Consider the following 20,230-nt stretch of genomic DNA (forward strand, 5'->3'; position numbering starts at 1 on the left):
GTTATATTGTAGAATTCAAAGAAAGAAAATTAAGACTTTGAAAAATATTGAAATTTCTCAGAACAGAAGAATCGTGCAGCAATTCACTGAACGATTCAGGGAGGTTGCATAAAGTTAATAATTTGCGAGCAACGAGATGAAAGAAGTGCCAGGCGTAGCGGTGCCGCGTATTCTGCAGCTGTTGTGTTATTTAATATGTCGGCGAGCGTGTCAAGCAATGCTTTTTGACACCCTTTCATTTCAGCTTCTCTTTTGTCTTCCTATTTCCAACGCCTTTCACTGTTCACTCATGTGCGTGCGTTCGCACGCGACACCAGAATAAATTTCGACCATTTTAATGGATTTCATTTCACAAAAACGATGTCGAGTGTTTGGAATTTTTAGCTTTCTTTTGTGTATTTTGCAATATCGTGTCTACTGAGTTAATTGTCCTTTTATTTCTTTGATGTTTTATTTATTTTTTATTCATTAATAAAAATTAACAAAATGTTTAATATTTGGTAAAATTTGCAAAACTTGGTATTTTCAGGGAATCCTTTTTACCTTAAAAATTAGGAATTTTATTGATACTCAAATTGGTACTGGAAATTTTTGGAATTTTACTTTTAAATTTAAATTTTATCTCTTTTTAAAAACATTATTTTTTTGAGTGATAGTTTCTTGATAATGCAAAATGTCAAGAATAAATATGTGAGCATCCGCGTACATTGTATGTCTCATGAATTTTTATAAAAAGTCAGAGACATTTGACAGCAGAAAATAATATACAGAAGAGAATAGCTTACTGTGATACTACATTGTATATGTATATTGTAGTGAGCCTTCTTTATTCTATGTTATTTCGCGGTAATTGTAGAAAAGAATATAGAATAGGTATAGTCTTGTAGAAAATCATTGTCTTCTATTTTGCAAGATAACTTGTTCGCATTACTTACATTCCAATATATTTTAAAATAGCATTAAAAACAACTTTTTAATTTTTTTCTAAAATTTTAAATAAAAATCTTCAAAGAGAAAAAAGTCTGAGAATTCGCAGGGAATTTTTCTACAAGATTTCAATAAACATTCTGGTTAAAATATGAGTTTTTCAATACGAGAAAATTGATATGCATAAATGTAATGAATAACAATATCAATGTAAAATTATTATAATATTATTGTTGTCCATAAATAATTTATGACCGTGTTCTTCTAGGGAATATTATCGCGACCTAATTATTTGCGACTTATTATATTATTATACATATATGATTATTACATATTGATGATCGGTAATAGTATTATCATCTATTTCCCGTCAATCTCACCTGCCATCATTCGCGTCGACTATCGCCAGGCGTAATGAACGTAATTTATGTAATAGAATGTAATAGGTGAACGCGTTGGTCTCATCACTATTGCTGTGATCTTGAACGATTCTTTGTACAATATCCAAGGATATGATCGACAGGAGTATCGTCGATCGACGATCACCACGAGAGTTCATTAGAGTACGCTTCCGGCACGTATTTATAAATCGACAGAATATTCTGTGAGAAATCGAGGGATATTACGAATGCATGTAGAGGAATAGATGAATGAATAAATTCGTAATCTATTATCTTAACGTTTCTTTCTTTTTATGCAGCATAAAATGCATCATATTGATAATAGAATTTCAAAGCTTTGAAATTTATTGATATAATTAAATGAGAAGGTGGAACTTAATAATATACAACGAATTATTGATCGAGTTATTGATAGTTTGTTTGATTTATGTGTTTTCTTGCAGTGTACTATATTTATATATTTCATTGCAATGTATTTCCAATGTATTTTAATGTTAAGTATTGTAAAATATTTATGATCATACGGTATTGGGCGTGCATGTAACATATTACGCAATGTAATCACGGTGAACTACGATGAAAGAAAGAATTCTACATTCGGCTTTCACTATTGCATAGCGTCATCGATGATCGCATTGGAGCGTAAATATTATAGTCGTGTTAACTGATCATTCTTTGATATCTTAAACGCAGCACTATCTTACATTTTCTTATCGCGGGAAGCTGTATATCCGAGATTCTCCACGTTGTAAAAATTCGAACCAGCGCCAATTACTGCCTCGCACGTAAATCTTCTTCTTCCCGTGGACCGAATGCAGCCTTTGCTCGCGTGACTGAAATCCGAAAGAATTTTTATACCCTATAATTGTGGGAAGGAAGATCCGTGGCGCGGGCGGCTCTTTCGCATCGATTTCGCGCCGGAGATCGTCTGATGGCCGTCTTTAACTCTTTGCGAATCGCGCCGGCCAATTTCGTAGATTGGCGAGCGATCTGTTCGAGACTTTATTAACGTTTTCAAGATCTTTCCATTGTTGGAGCCCATGAACAGACGTATGCCTTTGATCAACTTTTAAGAGTCCATCGATTCCACTTGGAAATTAATGAAGTTGTATAATTACTTAAGAAATATATTTATTTAATGTTTTTCTTGAATTATCATGTTCCCAGTATTTTGATTCTGTAATTCTTAATGACAATGGCATTGTTATATTGTCGTTGTGAAGGTCCTATTCAAATAGGACACACAATCATAATAAAATCAAGATGACATAAAGTCATTTTAGAAATAATAATTTTTGTGACGAGAGAGGGAGAGAGAGGGGGGGGGGAGAGAGAATTTTTCACATAATAATTTTTAAGTAGTTTTTTTAGTTCAAAGTAGTTTTTTTGTTTGAATTTGATATTGTCACGAATTTATCATAAAATTATGGTAAAAAATGTATCGAATTGTATCATTAAGATTTTTCTTAAAATGACTTTATCTTGATTATTTTGTGCTCTATCTGAATAGGACGTCTGTAGATGAAAGTTTGAAACAATTGTCAAAAACGTGTAGAAGATTAAAAAAGCTAAAATAAAATAAAACTTTCTTTATTATTTTTTAGGCTCTGATAATGTAAAGAAATAATATATATTTTATTTAAAAAGTAACTATGTATTTCCTTACATCAACTCACTTCTCTCTTTATTTTGTGTGTAAAAATGTATGATTATTAATAAATTAATAATTTACGAAATATTTTATATTCCATGTTAAATTATGTTAATTTCTGAATCATTACTGTAATATTTTGGATTGTTTTAAGATTATTTTAAAAAGACTATTCTTCAATACTTTTATGATACTGCAACAAATATAATATTTCATTTATAAATAAAAACATAAGATAATTTTAATATAACGTTATAAAATTCAGAAAATAAATTTTTTTTTGCTTTGTCAGATTCTATTTAAAAAATAATAAAGCAAGTGTATTTTTTTGTATCTCCTACGGTTTAACACTTAAGTCAAATGTGTGTCTCAAGATAAATATGAATTCAATCACCATGAATTTGATAAAAAAAAAATACGCAACGATAATATAACAATATTATCAACACTATCGTTAAAAGTGACAGAATAGGAGTTTACTTGACAAGAATTAAGATCTCATACGAATAAAATAAAAAATAGATGTATATCTCATTTGAGCTGCTTAGTTTCATTGAGCAAAAATCATTAGATTGATATTTATATCGTTGTACTTTTATCACTTCTAAATTATGATTGCACGGTGTTTTTCTGCATTCTATATTACTGACAGGTACTTACCTGGAGCAATTCTCGAGAAGGCCTTCGCGGAAGGTTACGATCTTGTTCGCTTTCGCTTTGTGAAGCGTGTGCGTGCATGCGTGCAAAATATTCTTTCCTATTGCCAAGAGCTATAACAATTCGTGCTATGTGACACTGTATGTATACATTGTACGTTCATTGGAAATTCCTTCACGTCCCCTACTTTCCGGTCGGTACCCCAGCGCTGTTATCGTGTCTTAGAAAATTCTCTTTGTCATGTATATTAAATAATATAATGTCGTTGTAATTAAAATACAAATGCGAGAACTAATTTAAAAAATATAAAAAAAAAATATAAGAAATATTAATATAAGAAATTTTTCAATTATTTCTGAAAATATATGATAACTTCATCAATATTATTAACAAAAGCCTTATTATATTAATTTTATTTGATCAAATAAAATTAATAATCAGTTATTATTAGAAACATTTAATATGAACTTTTGATTGTGTTTCTCTAAAGAAAAATATATCTACTTTATTTATTTTATATAATTTTTGTAAGAAACTTGTAATTTATAAAAAAAGTTTGAGAAGTAGAAATCTTTTGTCTTCTTTTTCACTCTTCAGGTAAGAAAGGCTCTTGAATATCTTCGATGAAACACCAGCTTTTGTTTAGAGCATGACTCAATAATTCAATAATATTTGCACCAATACGTCACACCGTTTGCCTACCAACCTACCCACATCATTGTAGCGAGATGTTGCCTCTCTTTTTTATTCCAAGATGATTTCGTGGACAATCGTATAACGCATATCCGCCCACGTGGCGTAATTGTATTGTAGCCGAAGAAATCTTAGCAGCTTAAGGCGGAAGAAAAGTCAGTCCTAAAAGGCGGTCTGTCTCGAGCGAAGTATCGAGGCCCCTTAACGGGACCTTACCATTGGCCATCCGCCATAAATTACACATTATATCGCGTAAGAGCCAACCCACGTGCCGGTAGATCGTAGAGTGCTCGCGAGATGCATTTTTCTTGGCCGTTCGCATGATTTACGGCCGACTGTAACCCTCCGAAAGTTGGAAGTCGGATATCGTTGCATCTCTTGCTGTTTATATCTCTACGCGTTTTAATGGATTATTGAAGAGGTCACTCGTAAACGAATAAGCCTGTTAATTATTCTATTTTATTTCTACTTTTCATATTTTTTAATTTTTTTTTCTTGAAAGTATTTTTTCAAATTACCTCGGCATGTCTTCCTGTTTAATAATATTATTCATTATAAGTCTTCTTTTTTTATAGAAAGAACATTACGATTATATCCTATAAATTTAATAAATAATAATAATAATACATTATACTGTATTATTTAAGAAAATTTCTTTTCTGTTTGATTGTTATAAATCATTATTTTGATTAGAAGACTGTTAATTTTATCAATTTGAAATTCTATACGAATTTTCTTATAACTATGATAATTTAATGTACGATAACGAAGATGACAAGAACAACACGCGTATTCTTACAAAGATGTGAATTAATTGTCAGTGATTCCTAGCTTTCTTCATGTTTGTCATTTATTATCGCTTCATAAGTCATCTCAAGGGATGGCCACGCCGACCGATGGTTTTACATCGACTAATCGAGTATATTTGAGTGATGTAGTATCCATTTTAGAACGTACAACGGTGGAGCCGTTAAAAAGTCACGCCCGTGTTCGAAGATAAATTTCTCATCTCGCAATAATAATACGGAACAAGTGGCGCTGACCCGGCATAACGGTGCCACATCGGCGGAACATGATTTGCTGGTACATCAGAATCGATGTCGTAAATTTTTCGGAGCACGTTTCGCGTTTCCGACTTCGTCGGAAAATAATTTATGTACATTTTCGAGCACGATCTCTCTACTCGTGGGTGGATACTCCGTCGGGGGCCATCAGAGTTTGTACAATTGAAATATCCGCATACCGGGATTTCACCCATGCGCGAAACAATACATTCAGAAATAAAGCGTATTCTGGCTACTTTTATTATGGAACTAATCTCTGAGAAAACGAGAATAAGAGCATAAGAGATATCTAAGTTAAACTTCTTGTCAAGTTGCTGCTAGTAAAATAGATTGGTAAAGCTGAAGAAATATGAGAGAGATACACATATATTTTTAAACAATGGCATTATTTTATAAGACGGATTTTCTAAAAAATGAATGAATATCTTTCGCGGCAATCAATAAAGCAGTAAATAATTATTCTCTGTAGTATGTTACAGAAACTTCCACGAGCGTGATGTAATTCATTGAGTTCAATTAAAATTACATAATATTAGGTGTTGGAATTAATTCGTAGCGTTTTACAAGTGATGGGAAGTACTTTCATTAATGTATTTTTTAATGCTCATGTGAAATAAATAACATTCTTTCATTAAAAAACGCTACGAATTAATTCCAACACCTAATAATTTTTCAATTCGTAAAGATTTCCTTCTTCAAAGATGATAAATAATAGAATTTTACTATCGTCAGGTCTAAGCTGATTGTCTATATTATCTATGTTAGATGAAGATAGATCATTTATATAATTATAACCTATTAGCTTTGCAATGCACGAATATTGGCGCTAGTAATTTATATAACATTTAATATAGAAGCGTAATATAATTAATTAAAAAAATGACTAACTTTCAGCCTTGTCTCTAATTAGATCAAGATTTTTCATCATCAAAGTCAAGCAGAGGCGGTGTCTTCCTTTTATCATCATCGTATTTGTTCCAGATAGGCTGTACTATGTTTCTATTAGTAACTGTTTTATTGATAGTAGCTGATGCCTGCAAATCTGTAACAAAAACAATAAACGTTTTATAAATATAGAGTTTAAATAGTTACTCGCATCAGAACACAAACCTTGTCTGGAATGTTTCCTCGACATGTAACTGTATACTTTTCCAAACCAACCCTCGTTGAGTCTTTCGCGAAATTTCGGTGTGGTAAAAGTATACAACAGCGGATTAACCGCACTATTCACTGGCAGAATAAAAATCACTATCCAAGCGTGCAAATCAGCTATAAATTTTATCCATTTATTAATATTTAATTTTTATTAAATGTCTGAATTTATATTAATATTTTTATCGTAGATTTTATATATACTATTTTAATATAAATATATTCATATATATGTATTCTGTTTTACACTACCCTAAGACTAATTTTACAATGTGCTCTTTGTTTCTTGTTTCTTGTTGTTTGTCTCTGTTTGTCTCTTGCCTTTTTGGTCAATAAGACAAGAAACAAACAGCAAGAAACAGAAAACAAAAAGCACATTGTAGAATTAGCCTTGAAAGTATTTGCCTATTTTGTTTTCCTTAATTACTTAGAAGAAGAATAAATTTTTCAATGTTCTTTCTATTCTTCTAGATGTTATACGTAATTCATACGTAATAATAATGTTTGATGATTCTAAATTTTGCATTCTATATATATATATATATATATATATATATATATATATATATATAAAATATAATATAATAGAATTATTGCGGAATTTAGGCAAATAAAAGAGATACATACAAAAATCGGGAGAGGCAAATACTTTTGAACGGTAGTGTATGTAACTTTAACAATTTTAATTCGAGATTAGACTGATGAGAATAAATTAAGAAAGAGAAATCCTATTTTCGGCCAAAGCAGATCTTAGTGTTTAAATAAGTACTAAAATCCGCTTAGTACTAAAATAGGACTTAATTTTCTTAATTTGATTTATTTTTACCGAAATATTCAAGCGCTTTAAGATCCGCTTTGATCAAAAGTAGGATATACGTCTCTTTGAAACATGATATTTTTTTTATTAGTTATTGGTTATTGCCTCTGTGGTTGAAATGAGAAGACGCCCACTTATAAAAATACAGGACTTGGAAATACAAGAGATCCGGGTTCGATAATTTCCCGGCTAAGATAATTTCCGTAATAAAATTATTTCCAGTAAGAATCTTTATTAATCAAATTATTAATATTTTTATAAAATGTTTATTAGTATAAAATATGATTATTTAACGTATCAATTTAATATGTGATACTATTATTCTAGATAATTAATATGTGACACACCATTAATCTAGTTCTGTCCATGATTGGTTTCAAAATTGTAAAAGATTTCGGCGCGCGGTTTGCAGAATTGGATATGTACATACGTATGTATATAAGTCACACCGAATATTGAAGCTAAGATTTGCTTTGACTAAAAATAGGATTTCTCTTTCTTAATTTAATGTAACAATTTTAATTGTTTAATTAATTTTTCACGAATGAAACAATAGAGAAAATATTTCATTCGTTTGTATTTCTTACGATAAATGTAAAGTTGTTGAAAGATGAAGCTTAAAGACTTGCGTGCATATTTATCGAGCAAAGATTGTAACGGAGATACTGTAATGGAGTCGATGGGAACGTGAAAACTCTCATTAGCGTTTCTGCTTACGTGGCACAGGATATTTCATCATGGCGAGGATTTTCAATGCTATAATCGGTACCCAACATGCCGCGTCTGTCAACACGATTAAGAAGAACCTGAGGGCAAACTCAGAATCGCCGACTGACAATGGCGTGGCACGGCGCGTTCTCCAGATGCTGGTGAACATTGCAATGTAAACGTAACCGATAATCATCAATCTGCAAATGAATGCAATGATAGCCTTGAAAGGCTTTCTTTCTTCCGAAGCAATATTATGGCAATCACGAAATGAGAATCGATCAAGCTCGTGGCATGTTGATTAAAATTTTTTTAACGAATGTTATACCGTTGATAATTGAACTTATTCGAAAATTCTGGTACTACAATAATTAGATACAATTACACATTGTAGACTTAATTCCAAAAATTAGCTATTTGAATACAATTTTTTAAAATAAATTTTAGAAATTTTGTTGTGATATATCAGAAAATCAAAGAGAAAGTCTCAATAAATTATAATACAGTCTTAAAAATGACAGCTGGTATTCCATATAGCATAATTTAATCTGTGATTTAATTACAAGTCTCTTATAATAATACATTGTTTACCCGATGAGATTAAGTCCCAGAAAGATAAAAGCCGAGTATTCCCAGCCTATTAGATATGGATCGTCTATATGTAGAGGAAAACACATTCCATTGACACCATAGAATCTTGTACTGCTTCTCCAATGGATAACTTTTGAGGAAACAATCAATTCATAGATAATGATTATGGAAAATTTTTATTATTTTCTGTTGAAAAAATCTTCAGATTTATTAAAATGATGTGTGTAATTATAATGACATATAAATATTTGAAATATGAAAAAAATTGAGATGTTTATATTTTGTGCTATGTTGTATAGAACTGTAGGATATAATTAGTGTATATATATATATATTAGGTGTTGGAATTAATTCGTAGCGTTTTTTAATGAAAGAATGTTATTTATTTCACATGAGCATTAAAAAATACATTAATGAAAGTACTTCCCATCACTTGTAAAACGCTACGAATTAATTCCAACATCTAATATATATATATATAAAATTTTATAATAAATAATAGATAAAATCAAAGAAAAATTAATTAAAAAGAAATTTAAAAAATGAAATAAAGTCATTCTTTCGCGTAAACGAACCTGGCGCAAGAGCAATAATAAGTCCAACGATCCAGATGACGATCATCGATGAGGCTGCAGCTTGAGATGTCATGGCGCGATGACACTTCAAAGGTGCTGCGATCAGAATAAATCGCTCCACGGACATAAATGACAGGATAAGCATGGAAACCTTACCGAACAATTTATAATCATCTATTTTAATTTTGATATTTTTAAAAATATTCTCTATACAATATCAATTTATGTCTAACTGTAATTTATATCTAACTATTAAAAAAATTAGAAATGTATGAAAAGGCAATTATATTTAAATCTATTGAATTTGTTTCAAGAAATATATAGTCTGCGTATCGATATGTATTTGAATGATGATTGCGATTTAAATCGCAAATGCTTACAGTTAATTACGTAAAATTAAATATATTATTATACATATTGCTAACATATGTCGACTTTGTCCAGATTTTGCTGAACGGTAGCATAAGCGGTCATTATAAATAGTACCGTTAAATAGCAATTGTACGTTGCGAATTGAAAATTATGGGATTCAGCAAGGTGTTAATGTGCATACCTCGGATGATGTCATCGCTAATGCTCCTAAGAGTATGCAGGGCCATGAGGACATCCATATACTTGCTACCTCTTTGTAGTTATCGCGAAACCTCGCATCTTCTATGGCGATTATGAAGAGGTATATTCCCATCAACATGTCGGACACTATAAAGGATTACGTGACTTTACCATCTTGTAATTTATAGTGAGCCTAACATTAATATGCTCGATCGATCATCATGTTGCGCTTTATTGTGAATCGCAAACTATGATAACTCGCGTGCACTTCGTGATTCGGTACATACCATGAATCATTTGAATATAGAGATTTATATTATCGTTATTTCGTGTCTGTCTATGTCTGACTATGCGAGACAACGGCAGCGAGCAGTTATTGAAAATTTCGAGTTTTTAAAAATTTTACTCTACATTTTTTTCATTTATTATCAAAAGAGTGATATTTAGGATAATAAAATTAGAAAATTATTTTTACCTTAGCCCCATTTTATATAATTATTGTATAATGCGATATTTAAAAACTATTTTGTTTTTTCCAATTTTCCGAATGTTTGAATTTGGTGATAATTTGTTATCAATTTACTTATTTTAGTAGTTTTTTTTTTAAGAATACAAGAAGAGTTCTTCACACAGAAATTGCATAAATATCTCGCTAGGAATACGTGCACAATTACCTGCGAGATTTCGGATAATGATACTCAAAACACGATTCTCATCTTTAGCGGTGAATCTTCCCCACAGAACGAGGCTATTACCGAGACAAGTGAGACAAGATATGGTCCAAACAGCAGCCCTCAATAGAGGCTTGTCCAGTAAATGAGACATCGATGACATACCTTCAGAAAAAAAAGAGAAAAAGAGGAAAAGAGAGAAAGCACTGAATCATCTTCCTTGACATATATCTTGTTGCGTTTGATTCAATATTGAATTAATGAGTCGTTATTGCAATTTAAGTAGTTTTTATCTAATCGCGATGTATGCCTTACCATCGCTAGTTGGTCTACATTTCTGCACCTTCGGCGCGTAAGTCATGCAGTAGTGAAATTTCTTGAAATATCTGAAAAATTTGATATCTTATGTTATTGATTATAATTAAATTATCAGACAGAAATCTTAAAGTAGTTTTAAAATTTAATGAATTTAGAAATTATAAATATATATATATATAATTTCTAAATTCATTAAAATATATATATATATATCTCTTTAATTTTATTTTCTATTTTTCAAGTCTAAAGTAGATTTTGAATCTAATTAATTAACAGAAAAATATATTGAAATATCAAAGATTTTGCAGAAATTACGTTATGATTGAAAGAAAGCAAAGATCACTGCTTCTTAGTTATCTTAAAAATAAAAAATCCTTTTGTTTATAAAAAAGAACGCTATTGTATGAGTTACATAATTACAAAAAAAAACATACATAAAATCAAGCCTTGGAAACACATCGAATGCGTTTTTATCCATATTATCCATGTTTATATCTTCGACACTTCTGAAATGTTTTATAATGAAAAAGTTAATTACTTATTCTATTAATTTGTACTGATATAAATTAATAAAGAACAGATTTATTCATAAAATGAATATAAAAAGTTTGTGCTACTATAGTATATTATTATTATTATTATTAAGTCGAAAAAATCGCGTGCGCGACGCGCTCGCATAGCTTGAAACTTACAGAGAGCGAAGATTATTCAAAGGATTAAAAAGCATCATTGATAACTCGACGACAGGATTGTAACCGATTAATCTGGAAGAAGATGAGATTATATCATGACTAGTACTGCTAGAGTAATGGATTTTATTTTCAAACAGATTCCAGTTTACACATACAAGCTTAAATTATAATTAAAACCGGTTACGCTCACGAGTACGTGACGTTTCCATAGTACTTTCGCGAACAGATCTTTAGCGTTAAGTATCAGCGAATAGAGCTCAAGCACGTATGTAGCTTAAACATTTAGTAGTAAGGCTGATTATCACGCTGGTTGATAATATAGCACGGATATTTATACTTACAGCTTCGACAGATTATTCACGGACTGGAACACGTTTGACGGTATCATGACTATCCTGTTGTATGCCAAGTTACTGAAACAAGGCTGTATTTTAATTGTGTTCGATCGTTGATATCTGATTTATAGTCAATCCATTAGATGCAGTAGAGTTTGCCATTAATAACGGTCGAGATAAAATGTAGTTTCCAACTTGTAACTGTATCTGCGTCATCGTCTGTTGTACGGTAATAAATCTTCAATACTTCAACTTTGAACAGATGCGAATTACAAATATATAAAGAAACAGACAATAAAAAATTAAACACTGCGTATAATTATATTTGTATTGCGATTAGAGTAAAAAAAAAACCCGGAAAGTTATTTTGAAAGATAATCGATTGCGCAACTTGACACGATAATATTGAATCGACGATTTGAATGACACGAGATTTTATTCTTCAGTTACAATAACGTTAGTACCGTTAACTTGAAACCGAGTCACATTAACATTTATGCACTTACAGCTCAACAAGTTGTTGCAAATTCCGAAACGCGTTCTCGTCGATGCTGCTTATGCTATTGTCCTCCATACTCCTGAATCATCGTTGAGCCGTTAGCTCGCATGAATCTTATTAACAATGACAGTAATCGCTTCCGTAATCTACTTCGTACGTACAGTGATTTTAAAGCGGGGCATCCGGCAAAGAGATCTTCCGTTATTGACTCGAAATGGTTTCCGTCCAATATTCTAAAACGCGATTTCGAAAAATTAAAAGTACATGTACACATTTTTTATTTTTATTTATTTTTATTTATTTTTATTTTTATTTTATATATATATATATATATATATATATATATATATATGAATAAAAATAGAAAAAATATATATACATATAAGCTCACATTTCTGTCAGCTCCGATAACCGTGGCAGCTTTAAAGCGGATGTTGTTAACATGTTCTTACTCAGGTTTCTATTTGTAAATAAAAAAGAGCAGGTCAACGTGTTATTAATGATAAACTTATCAATCAACATCATATGATTATGGACGATGCGATCCTACTAAGTTACATTGGTTAATTATACTAATTATTAATAGTGAATCTTACAACTAAAAAAACGTACTATGACATGTGGAAAATTAATTTTTTTTGAATGAAATGACGCTGATAAATTTCCACAATTAACTATATACTTTTGTTGCAATTTACCTCAATCTCTGGTTCCATTGCATGGAATTTGCATATTAGTCGTTTTCTATTCAAACTATCGCAAAATTATCGCACGCATCAAGGAAATAATCTACAAACAGATCTACATTTTCGTAACGATGCGCTCTAGACTGACGCACTGATTATATACAGTAAATAACAAGCGCGTTTATCATATATAGATTAGATTTCTCGGAAATTAGCAGCTGATTTCAAACTTTATTTTGTATGAATCACATACCTCTGAAAGTTATGAACAATACTAATAGTACAAATAGAGAAGGAGATTTAAAATAACAATGTTAAAGTATGCATAGCATACATTAAGTAAAAAGAAATGCGTTAAATATATAACCCAAGTATTTATTTTACAATATAGAAAGCAAGTATTTATTTCACAATAAATGATAGAAAGTTAAGGCTGAGATCGTCCATAATTTTTTATAATTTAACACAGTAGAGTTATATATAAAATGGTTTTATATAAATGATATATAAAACTGAGACAGTTTACATCAAATATGTAGTAGTGCTGTCTTCTAGGTCAGAAAAATCTGCCGTCACAATTTTATTTTGATCCAGTAGCAGAGTTTCTAATTTATCTAGTCCCGTTAGATGTCCCGGTAGTATTTCGCTGATGCTATTATTTGTGAGAATTCTGTACAGATAAACGAGTTTCATTTGTAGATACTTTTCAAAGTGTTATTAATCATTTGATTTGTACTCACAACCAAAACAACTTAGATTGATGAAGGAAGACTCCTTTGTCTAATTTGATTATATTATTATTATCGAGATATCTGAAATTACAGACTGTAAGATTTTATGCGGAGTTTTCTATATTCTTCATCTCAATGCAAAAACATTGTACAGCAAGTACAACTTACAACAAACGTATCTCTGGATATCTTGATAACGCATCGTGAGATAAGTGTGTGAGCAAGTTGTCAGTTAGAAAACTGCAGAAGTTGTACATCCATGTGAGTAATTAATAGTGTCATTCAGAGAATATATATTTAATTGATTTAATCCATCCATAACCATGTAAATCAATCACTTTGAATCGTTAATACTATTAGTTACCAAACGTGTAACAAGTTTTGCTGTATGAAAAGATTTGTCACAATAATAATATTTTCTGTGAAACGTACATTGCCGTTACATCCGATGACAAGTTTTTAGGGACATCGGTAAAATTCGTACAAGTTGCACGACACGCATCGTAGGTGCAATTAACTGGAGCGTCAAATGTATCTGCGACGAGAAGTAAAGAAATTGTTATACATAGCAAATATTGCGTATCTGTCGTGTATTTTATTATGATATTACCGCAATTGTTTGAGTTTCCCCAGTTTCTTTCTTTCATAAACCAGTCCCAGTTTCCGTGCATGTCAACTGCGCAGCAAATTTATAAATTAGCGCGAAATCTGTCTACAATTAGAAAATTAGGATAATCTTTTTGCTTCGTGCAAATGAAAGTTACGATAGATGAAAGTTATAGCGAATTCGATTGGACGCACTCAGTACGCACTGATGCGTATATACATTGATGTAAAGATATGTACTTAATATAATAAATATAATAACAGATTAAACCGTAAAATCCTTTACATATTTTATTGTACTGTTAAGTAAAAAACTATCTTTTATAATTCGATATATTTACATTTCATTTTACGTTCAGATTAATTAGTATATGATTTTAACATGCATCAGTGCGCACTAATGCATCTAATCAAATTCGCTATTAAAATGCTACTAAGATTTGTTTTCACAATATGTGGTTATCTCAAGATTAAAGAATTTATTAAAAAATTTATGAATGAATTTTATTGAAAAATTGTTTAGTAATCTCTTTAATCTTTAGGTAATTATATGTATATTGTAAAAACAAGTCAAAATATATGTTATTAAGATGTTTATGGAGTAACAAATAATCAAATCTTCATGAAATAATCAAATTTGTGTTACCATTTGAGTTGAAATTAAAATAGGTCTAACAAGAACTGTGGTTAAGTAATTAATGTAGATATGATTTGAAACATACAACAATTTTCTGTGGATTCATCGTCGCTATGTGGACAATCCGGGACGCCATTGCACCAGCTACGTTGCGGCATGCATGTGGTGCTGTTGAGACACTGAAAGGTACCGATGGGACATTTATCTGAAATATAAAATTTAGCGAAAATATGTCAGAGTTTTTGTGGTTAGATTCGTAATTACATTTTCGTAGTAAATTGTATCATAAAATTGCGAGAATCGTTCTTCTGCGAAAATGTTTATCACGTATGTAGACGATTATTTAACATGTTATTGTTTTTATTTGTGTTAACAATGTAATCTTCAGTCTCCTGCTGTATTTCGAGGATGTATTTTTATCTTATAAAAAAACGGCGAGTACGTGCTAAGGAATAGAAAATAGTTATTAAGTAGTTGAACGTTGATAATGTTTATTCACTTATGATCTGCTACACCATGAAAAAAAAAGATATTTAGGTAAATACAAATAATAAATAAAGATTTTATATGACAAAAGGTCATATAAATTTTTTTTTTACAATATTTACCGTATAAACAAATTTTTCCAAAATACGCAATGGATACTCTTTATAAATAGGAAAATAATAAATTTCTATTTTCAGGTGCTTTAATCAGAACTGTCAACAATATTTACAATTTATGAAATTTAATTATAATGTTATATAATAATATTATAATATATATATTTATTTTTCTCTTCAAAGCTATTAATCTTTGTTAAAATATCTTATAGAAGTAAATTTAAAGTATATAAAATCACATCTTGAAAAATTATTTGGATGAACAAAAGTTAATAATGAGATCTGTTTAAATAAATCCATTTGTACATTGTTAGAAATGTTTTCTTTACATATAAATGAAGCTCGTGAACGAAATTAAAAGTAATGAATGATTTAACTGAAAAACTAAGCTGCAGTAGTTACTTAAATATAATAAACGTGTATATATTAAATTTCATAAAGTTCCATGAATAATTAAATTTCATGTACATGTACACAAATATACTTTTCAGTTATAAATACATTAAATTTAATGTAATATCATAAAATTAAATTGAAATTGTATAATTTAAAAGTACATTAAATTTCATGAAATTTTTAACAGTGTAGGTCTAAACCATACCTTGATTTAAATAATACATAAGTCCAGAAAGCAAGCAGAGTATTGTAATCAGTGATGCACCGACGAGTACGATATGTTTGTATCTCATAATTTTTTAATATATTTGCTTCCTTTAGTTTTAGAAATTTAATTTAATTTTTTAAGATTAATTATATTTTTTTAATTTATTCGGGGATTAAGAAACACTGTCTAATACTATTTTGCAACACGAATGTTAATAATTATTTCTGACGTATTTTTACTGAACATAAATTCGTTAACAAAATTTGATTAACATGCCACAATTTTGAAAAAAATAGCATCAATGGAAAAAACGGTAATTTTGATGGTTTTTATAATATAGCATAATGTAGCACCGATACTAATTTTTTTTTATATTTTATTAATGCCATATGAAAAAATTAAATTTTAGCTTTGAAATGCATTTTGTTTGTAGCTGTATGATTTTTCATTTTTGAGATATATTAATTTAAAAATTTACATGTAATACATCTAGGTATCTATATATATGTTTATATATGTATATATTACAAATATAAAAAATTAAATGTCGATATTTTCGCGTGACATTAATGAAACTTAAAAAAAATTTGAAATAAAAATATTATAATATTATAAAAAACTGTCAAAAATGTCATTTCTTGCTTTTGCTATTTTTTTTTTAAATTGTAGTGTGATAGCCAAATTTTAAAAACGGATTCCTCTTCAACAAGTAAAAGTATATCGAAATTGACTGTTTATACTCGTGAAAAAAAAGTTAAATTTTGTTGGATAATAATTTTTGTACTTAGATCACTATATACTGGATTTTTTATGAGTGCCGTGTAACTGGTTGGCTTTCAGAACGCTAACTGCATGACGCTAGTTGCATCCGTCTGCTCGTGATGTAAGCTCCAACATATTGCACACGCGCTCTTCGTCGACCCTGAAAGAGCTTTTGCTTATGTATTTCTTCCAATCTTTCAAACAGTCATTTCCTTTACCCATAAGCATAGTAACGTGCGTTAATAAGACTTACCGCAGAGATTGCAAAATTCTTAATTTCTTGCAGTCTTATATCGCGAATGTCACATCCCATTATTAGGATAACATAATGTAAAATTTCGTAAAGAATTATGACTCAATCACTGTAGTGATAAATAAATAAATATACATTATTGTCGTAAAAACAGAAATATAATTTTTTTAATTATTTAAGAAAATGATTTTGTCTTACAATTAACGAATTGTAAGTTCTAAAGACAATATTTAATAGTTTAAATATTTTTAAAATAATCCTTTTAATATGTTTTTAAAAATAAAGTAAACAAAATAGAAATATTTTAATTGTATGCAATAATTAACGTTGAATTGATTAGTCTTAAGAAGGATGTATTTTTAGAAATAAAGCTATTAAAAAGAATCGCTATTTGCTGAAGAATTTGTCATTAAAATTGCTTGCATGTTCGATTCGCGAGTGAATTCTGTTAACATTTCATCGATATTTCACACGATCGAGAACCACCATGGAATTAGGGATTAGTAAAAAAGTAATATCAATTTTAGACTCATTACAATATATGAAGTTTCCCGCGAACGAGAAATTTAGCTATTTTCTAAGAAAATTATTCTTGTGCTTCGATATATTTAAATTTTTAATCATTATCGTTTCTCAGAAAAGTTTTGCGCATTTGTATGTGCAGTTTGGAATTATTCAAGCGAAAAGAATCATTAATGAAAATATAGACGCATTCAGCAATTTTTGTTAATCGTTTTTACGAAGTTGAGAAAAGAGGAAAACATTTGGTTTCACTAATCGACTCTCGGAACTTCTCGCAATTCCGATCATTTGAAACTTCAGGTTCGATGAAAGATTATGCAATAGAGTTATTTTATGACGAGCATATAACATAGAACAAGTTGTTACTTTCGATATCTGATTTGTGGAAAATAACAACGTCTAATTTTTTTTTACATCATGTAAATCACAAGCTGTATATTTTTGTTCACTATAAATTTAGTAAAAAATATATATAATATCAACAAGATGCTAAGATAATTTCTGTCTTACTGACAACATTAATCGTATGGAAAAAACGTAATGTTCTGATGGAAAAGAGATCAACTGTGGCTTTTGCAGGTAATGATGAGGAGAAACGTGAGGGAAGATAATAATTCTACAAGGAAAGTAAGATGATTTGATGCAATATAGCATCAATATTATTCGTTACGTCAGTAATATCAATGTTTCTTGTGCCTATACTTACTGTTTTAGAAACTACATTCTTCAACTGCATTATATTCAGTAAATATTATAAAAATTTTATTTCAACAATAATTTAGCTCTTTCAAGCAACCTTTATTTAATCGTGTTGAAGATTTTTTAGAAATATCAGATATAAAATTGCTGTTACTTAAACAAATAAAGTATAATACTTATTTGCTAACTAATTTCTACAATATCCTCGATGCCATGCATTAAAATTTCCAGTGACTTGAAATTATCCTGTAAATAACGGAGAATTCTATAACATTTTCGGCAGGTTCCGACAATTGTACTCTTCCGTACGAGCTACATATCAATTCACATGACATATCAGAGACATCATTTTACGCTCTATTAAATATTTTTTTGTTTTATAATTTTGGCGTTATTCATTCCAAAAGAAAAAAATTGATTTTTAGAAGAAAATAATTATTATAAAATAATAAAAATAGGGCTATGAACCGAGCAAGGACTGTGCTAAAATATTAAAAACAATAAATAAAGTTGATTAAAATATACAAAGTTTCGATTTCCAGAGTCATTCTCAATATTAAAAATTAACCAATTTAAATTTAAATGGTATATACTAATTGTCATCATTCTAAATAATTAACAATGTTAAAATAACGAACTTTATCTTATAAACTAATTGCAACTTAATTGCAGTTGTCAACGAATCTTATCGATTAGGCTTGGGTTAATGTATAGGACGAAGTTTTCGTAACAATAAAGTCTAAAAATTATGATATAAAATTAAATCTTGAGTCTTTGCAATTCATCATAACAATAGAAATCACAATGGAGCTATTCTATAATAAAGGAACTTAGAAACTCAGTCATGAAACGTTACGCTACTGAAAAAAAACGCGTCACAAAGTTAATAATGAAATCATGTAATTAAGACAAGTAAATTACATAACGAATTGTTCCAAATCAGTATGTATATTTTTTAAAATCACGTTATTTGAAAAATTATTTTATTTTACCGTATAAAATGACAATCGAGTCAGTACGTCTTCTAATGCTATGCATTGCTCGATTGTGAAAGCCGTTATACTTAATGGCCGGAAAGTTTTACATCTTTTCTCTGGAAAAGACGTTCGGCACGGTAATTCTGATAATCTCTTCGCGAATGTTTCCAACAGGATAATTATGGATATCTGAAGCGCGACCGCTTTGTGTTTCTGGTTCATTTAATTTATCTATAAATAAACTGCAAGGAGAATTAAACGGTATGATGCAGCTGTGCTCCATTGCAGATGGTAAAGGCGACTTCGAGAACCATCACATAGTTCAAAAATTTCAAACTGAGAATACATTATTAGTGATTCGAAAGGATGCACAAAATCCTTGTTTATTTTTTTTGCAAATAAATGCTTATTTAAAAATATTGATATTAATATAACTTTATTACGTATACGACGTGTTAATACTATCTTTAGCGCTTTATAGTTTATACATAATACATACATACCTGTTTCTGCAATTTATCACTTGTTGGTGATGATTATGTTATATAAATCTTGTAGAATTACAATATTTTTTAAAATTAATCTAATTATATCTTTAAAATGCTGTGCAGTAAATTATGCAGTACTTACGACAACTCGATTGATAATTATTGTATTGATGATTAATAACAAGGAAAACTGTAATTTGTCATTCAAACGGAAAATGAAACGTCAAAGGTTGTACCACAATTGACTGCACATAGACCACAATATTAAGAATAGTTATAATATCTGAGATGATGGATAGGGCCGTATTTATAAAATCTGTCAATCATGGCAAGACGGAACGACCACAGGTAATTTAAAAC

At 29.7% G+C, this 20,230-nt stretch overlaps 1 protein-coding gene across 4 annotated transcripts; it reads right to left on the minus strand.

The window, feature by feature from the left end:
* Positions 1–6,061: 6,061 nt before the first annotated feature.
* Lgr3 (Leucine-rich repeat-containing G protein-coupled receptor 3) lies at positions 6,062–20,166 on the minus strand. 4 transcript variants are annotated; one of them, XM_087405356.1, is made up of 22 exons: positions 16,970–20,166; positions 16,167–16,276; positions 15,049–15,168; positions 14,331–14,396; positions 14,153–14,255; positions 13,889–13,960; positions 13,730–13,801; positions 13,516–13,659; positions 12,695–12,763; positions 12,465–12,536; positions 12,311–12,382; positions 11,811–11,882; positions 11,470–11,541; positions 11,212–11,283; positions 10,775–10,845; positions 10,463–10,624; positions 9,790–9,935; positions 9,237–9,387; positions 8,662–8,791; positions 8,080–8,270; positions 6,504–6,662; positions 6,062–6,435 (listed from the first exon to the last, which is right to left on the minus strand). In XM_087405356.1, exons 2-22 carry the CDS (start codon positions 16,252–16,254, stop codon positions 6,305–6,307), a joined length of 2,235 nt encoding a protein of 744 aa, XP_087261482.1. In that variant the 5' UTR covers positions 16,255–16,276; positions 16,970–20,166; the 3' UTR covers positions 6,062–6,304. The 4 variants fall into 4 exon arrangements, with proteins under 4 accessions (XP_087261482.1, XP_087261481.1, XP_087261480.1 ...); XM_087405355.1 differs by having other exon boundaries at positions 16,954–20,166; XM_087405354.1 differs by having other exon boundaries at positions 16,167–16,407; positions 16,954–20,166.
* Between the last annotated feature and the right edge of the window lie 64 nt (positions 20,167–20,230).

This window comes from Acromyrmex echinatior, chromosome 4 (assembly GCF_024713525.1).
Source record: "Acromyrmex echinatior isolate Ae372 chromosome 4, ASM2471352v2, whole genome shotgun sequence".
NCBI lineage: Eukaryota > Metazoa > Arthropoda > Insecta > Hymenoptera > Formicidae > Acromyrmex > Acromyrmex echinatior.

Bases quoted from the DNA above. Each gene is read 5' to 3' on its own strand.
- Lgr3 (XM_087405356.1), bottom strand. From the start codon at position 16,254: ATGAGATACAAACATATCGTACTCGTCGGTGCATCACTGATTACAATA. The intron at 13,660-13,729 runs GTGAGTACAAAT...TTATCTGTACAG, and splicing joins CAATCTAAGTTGTTTTGGTT to AATTCTCACAAATAATAGCA. The intron at 11,542-11,810 runs GTAAGTATAAAT...ATCTTCTTCCAG, and splicing joins GTGAATAATCTGTCGAAGCT to ATTAATCGGTTACAATCCTG.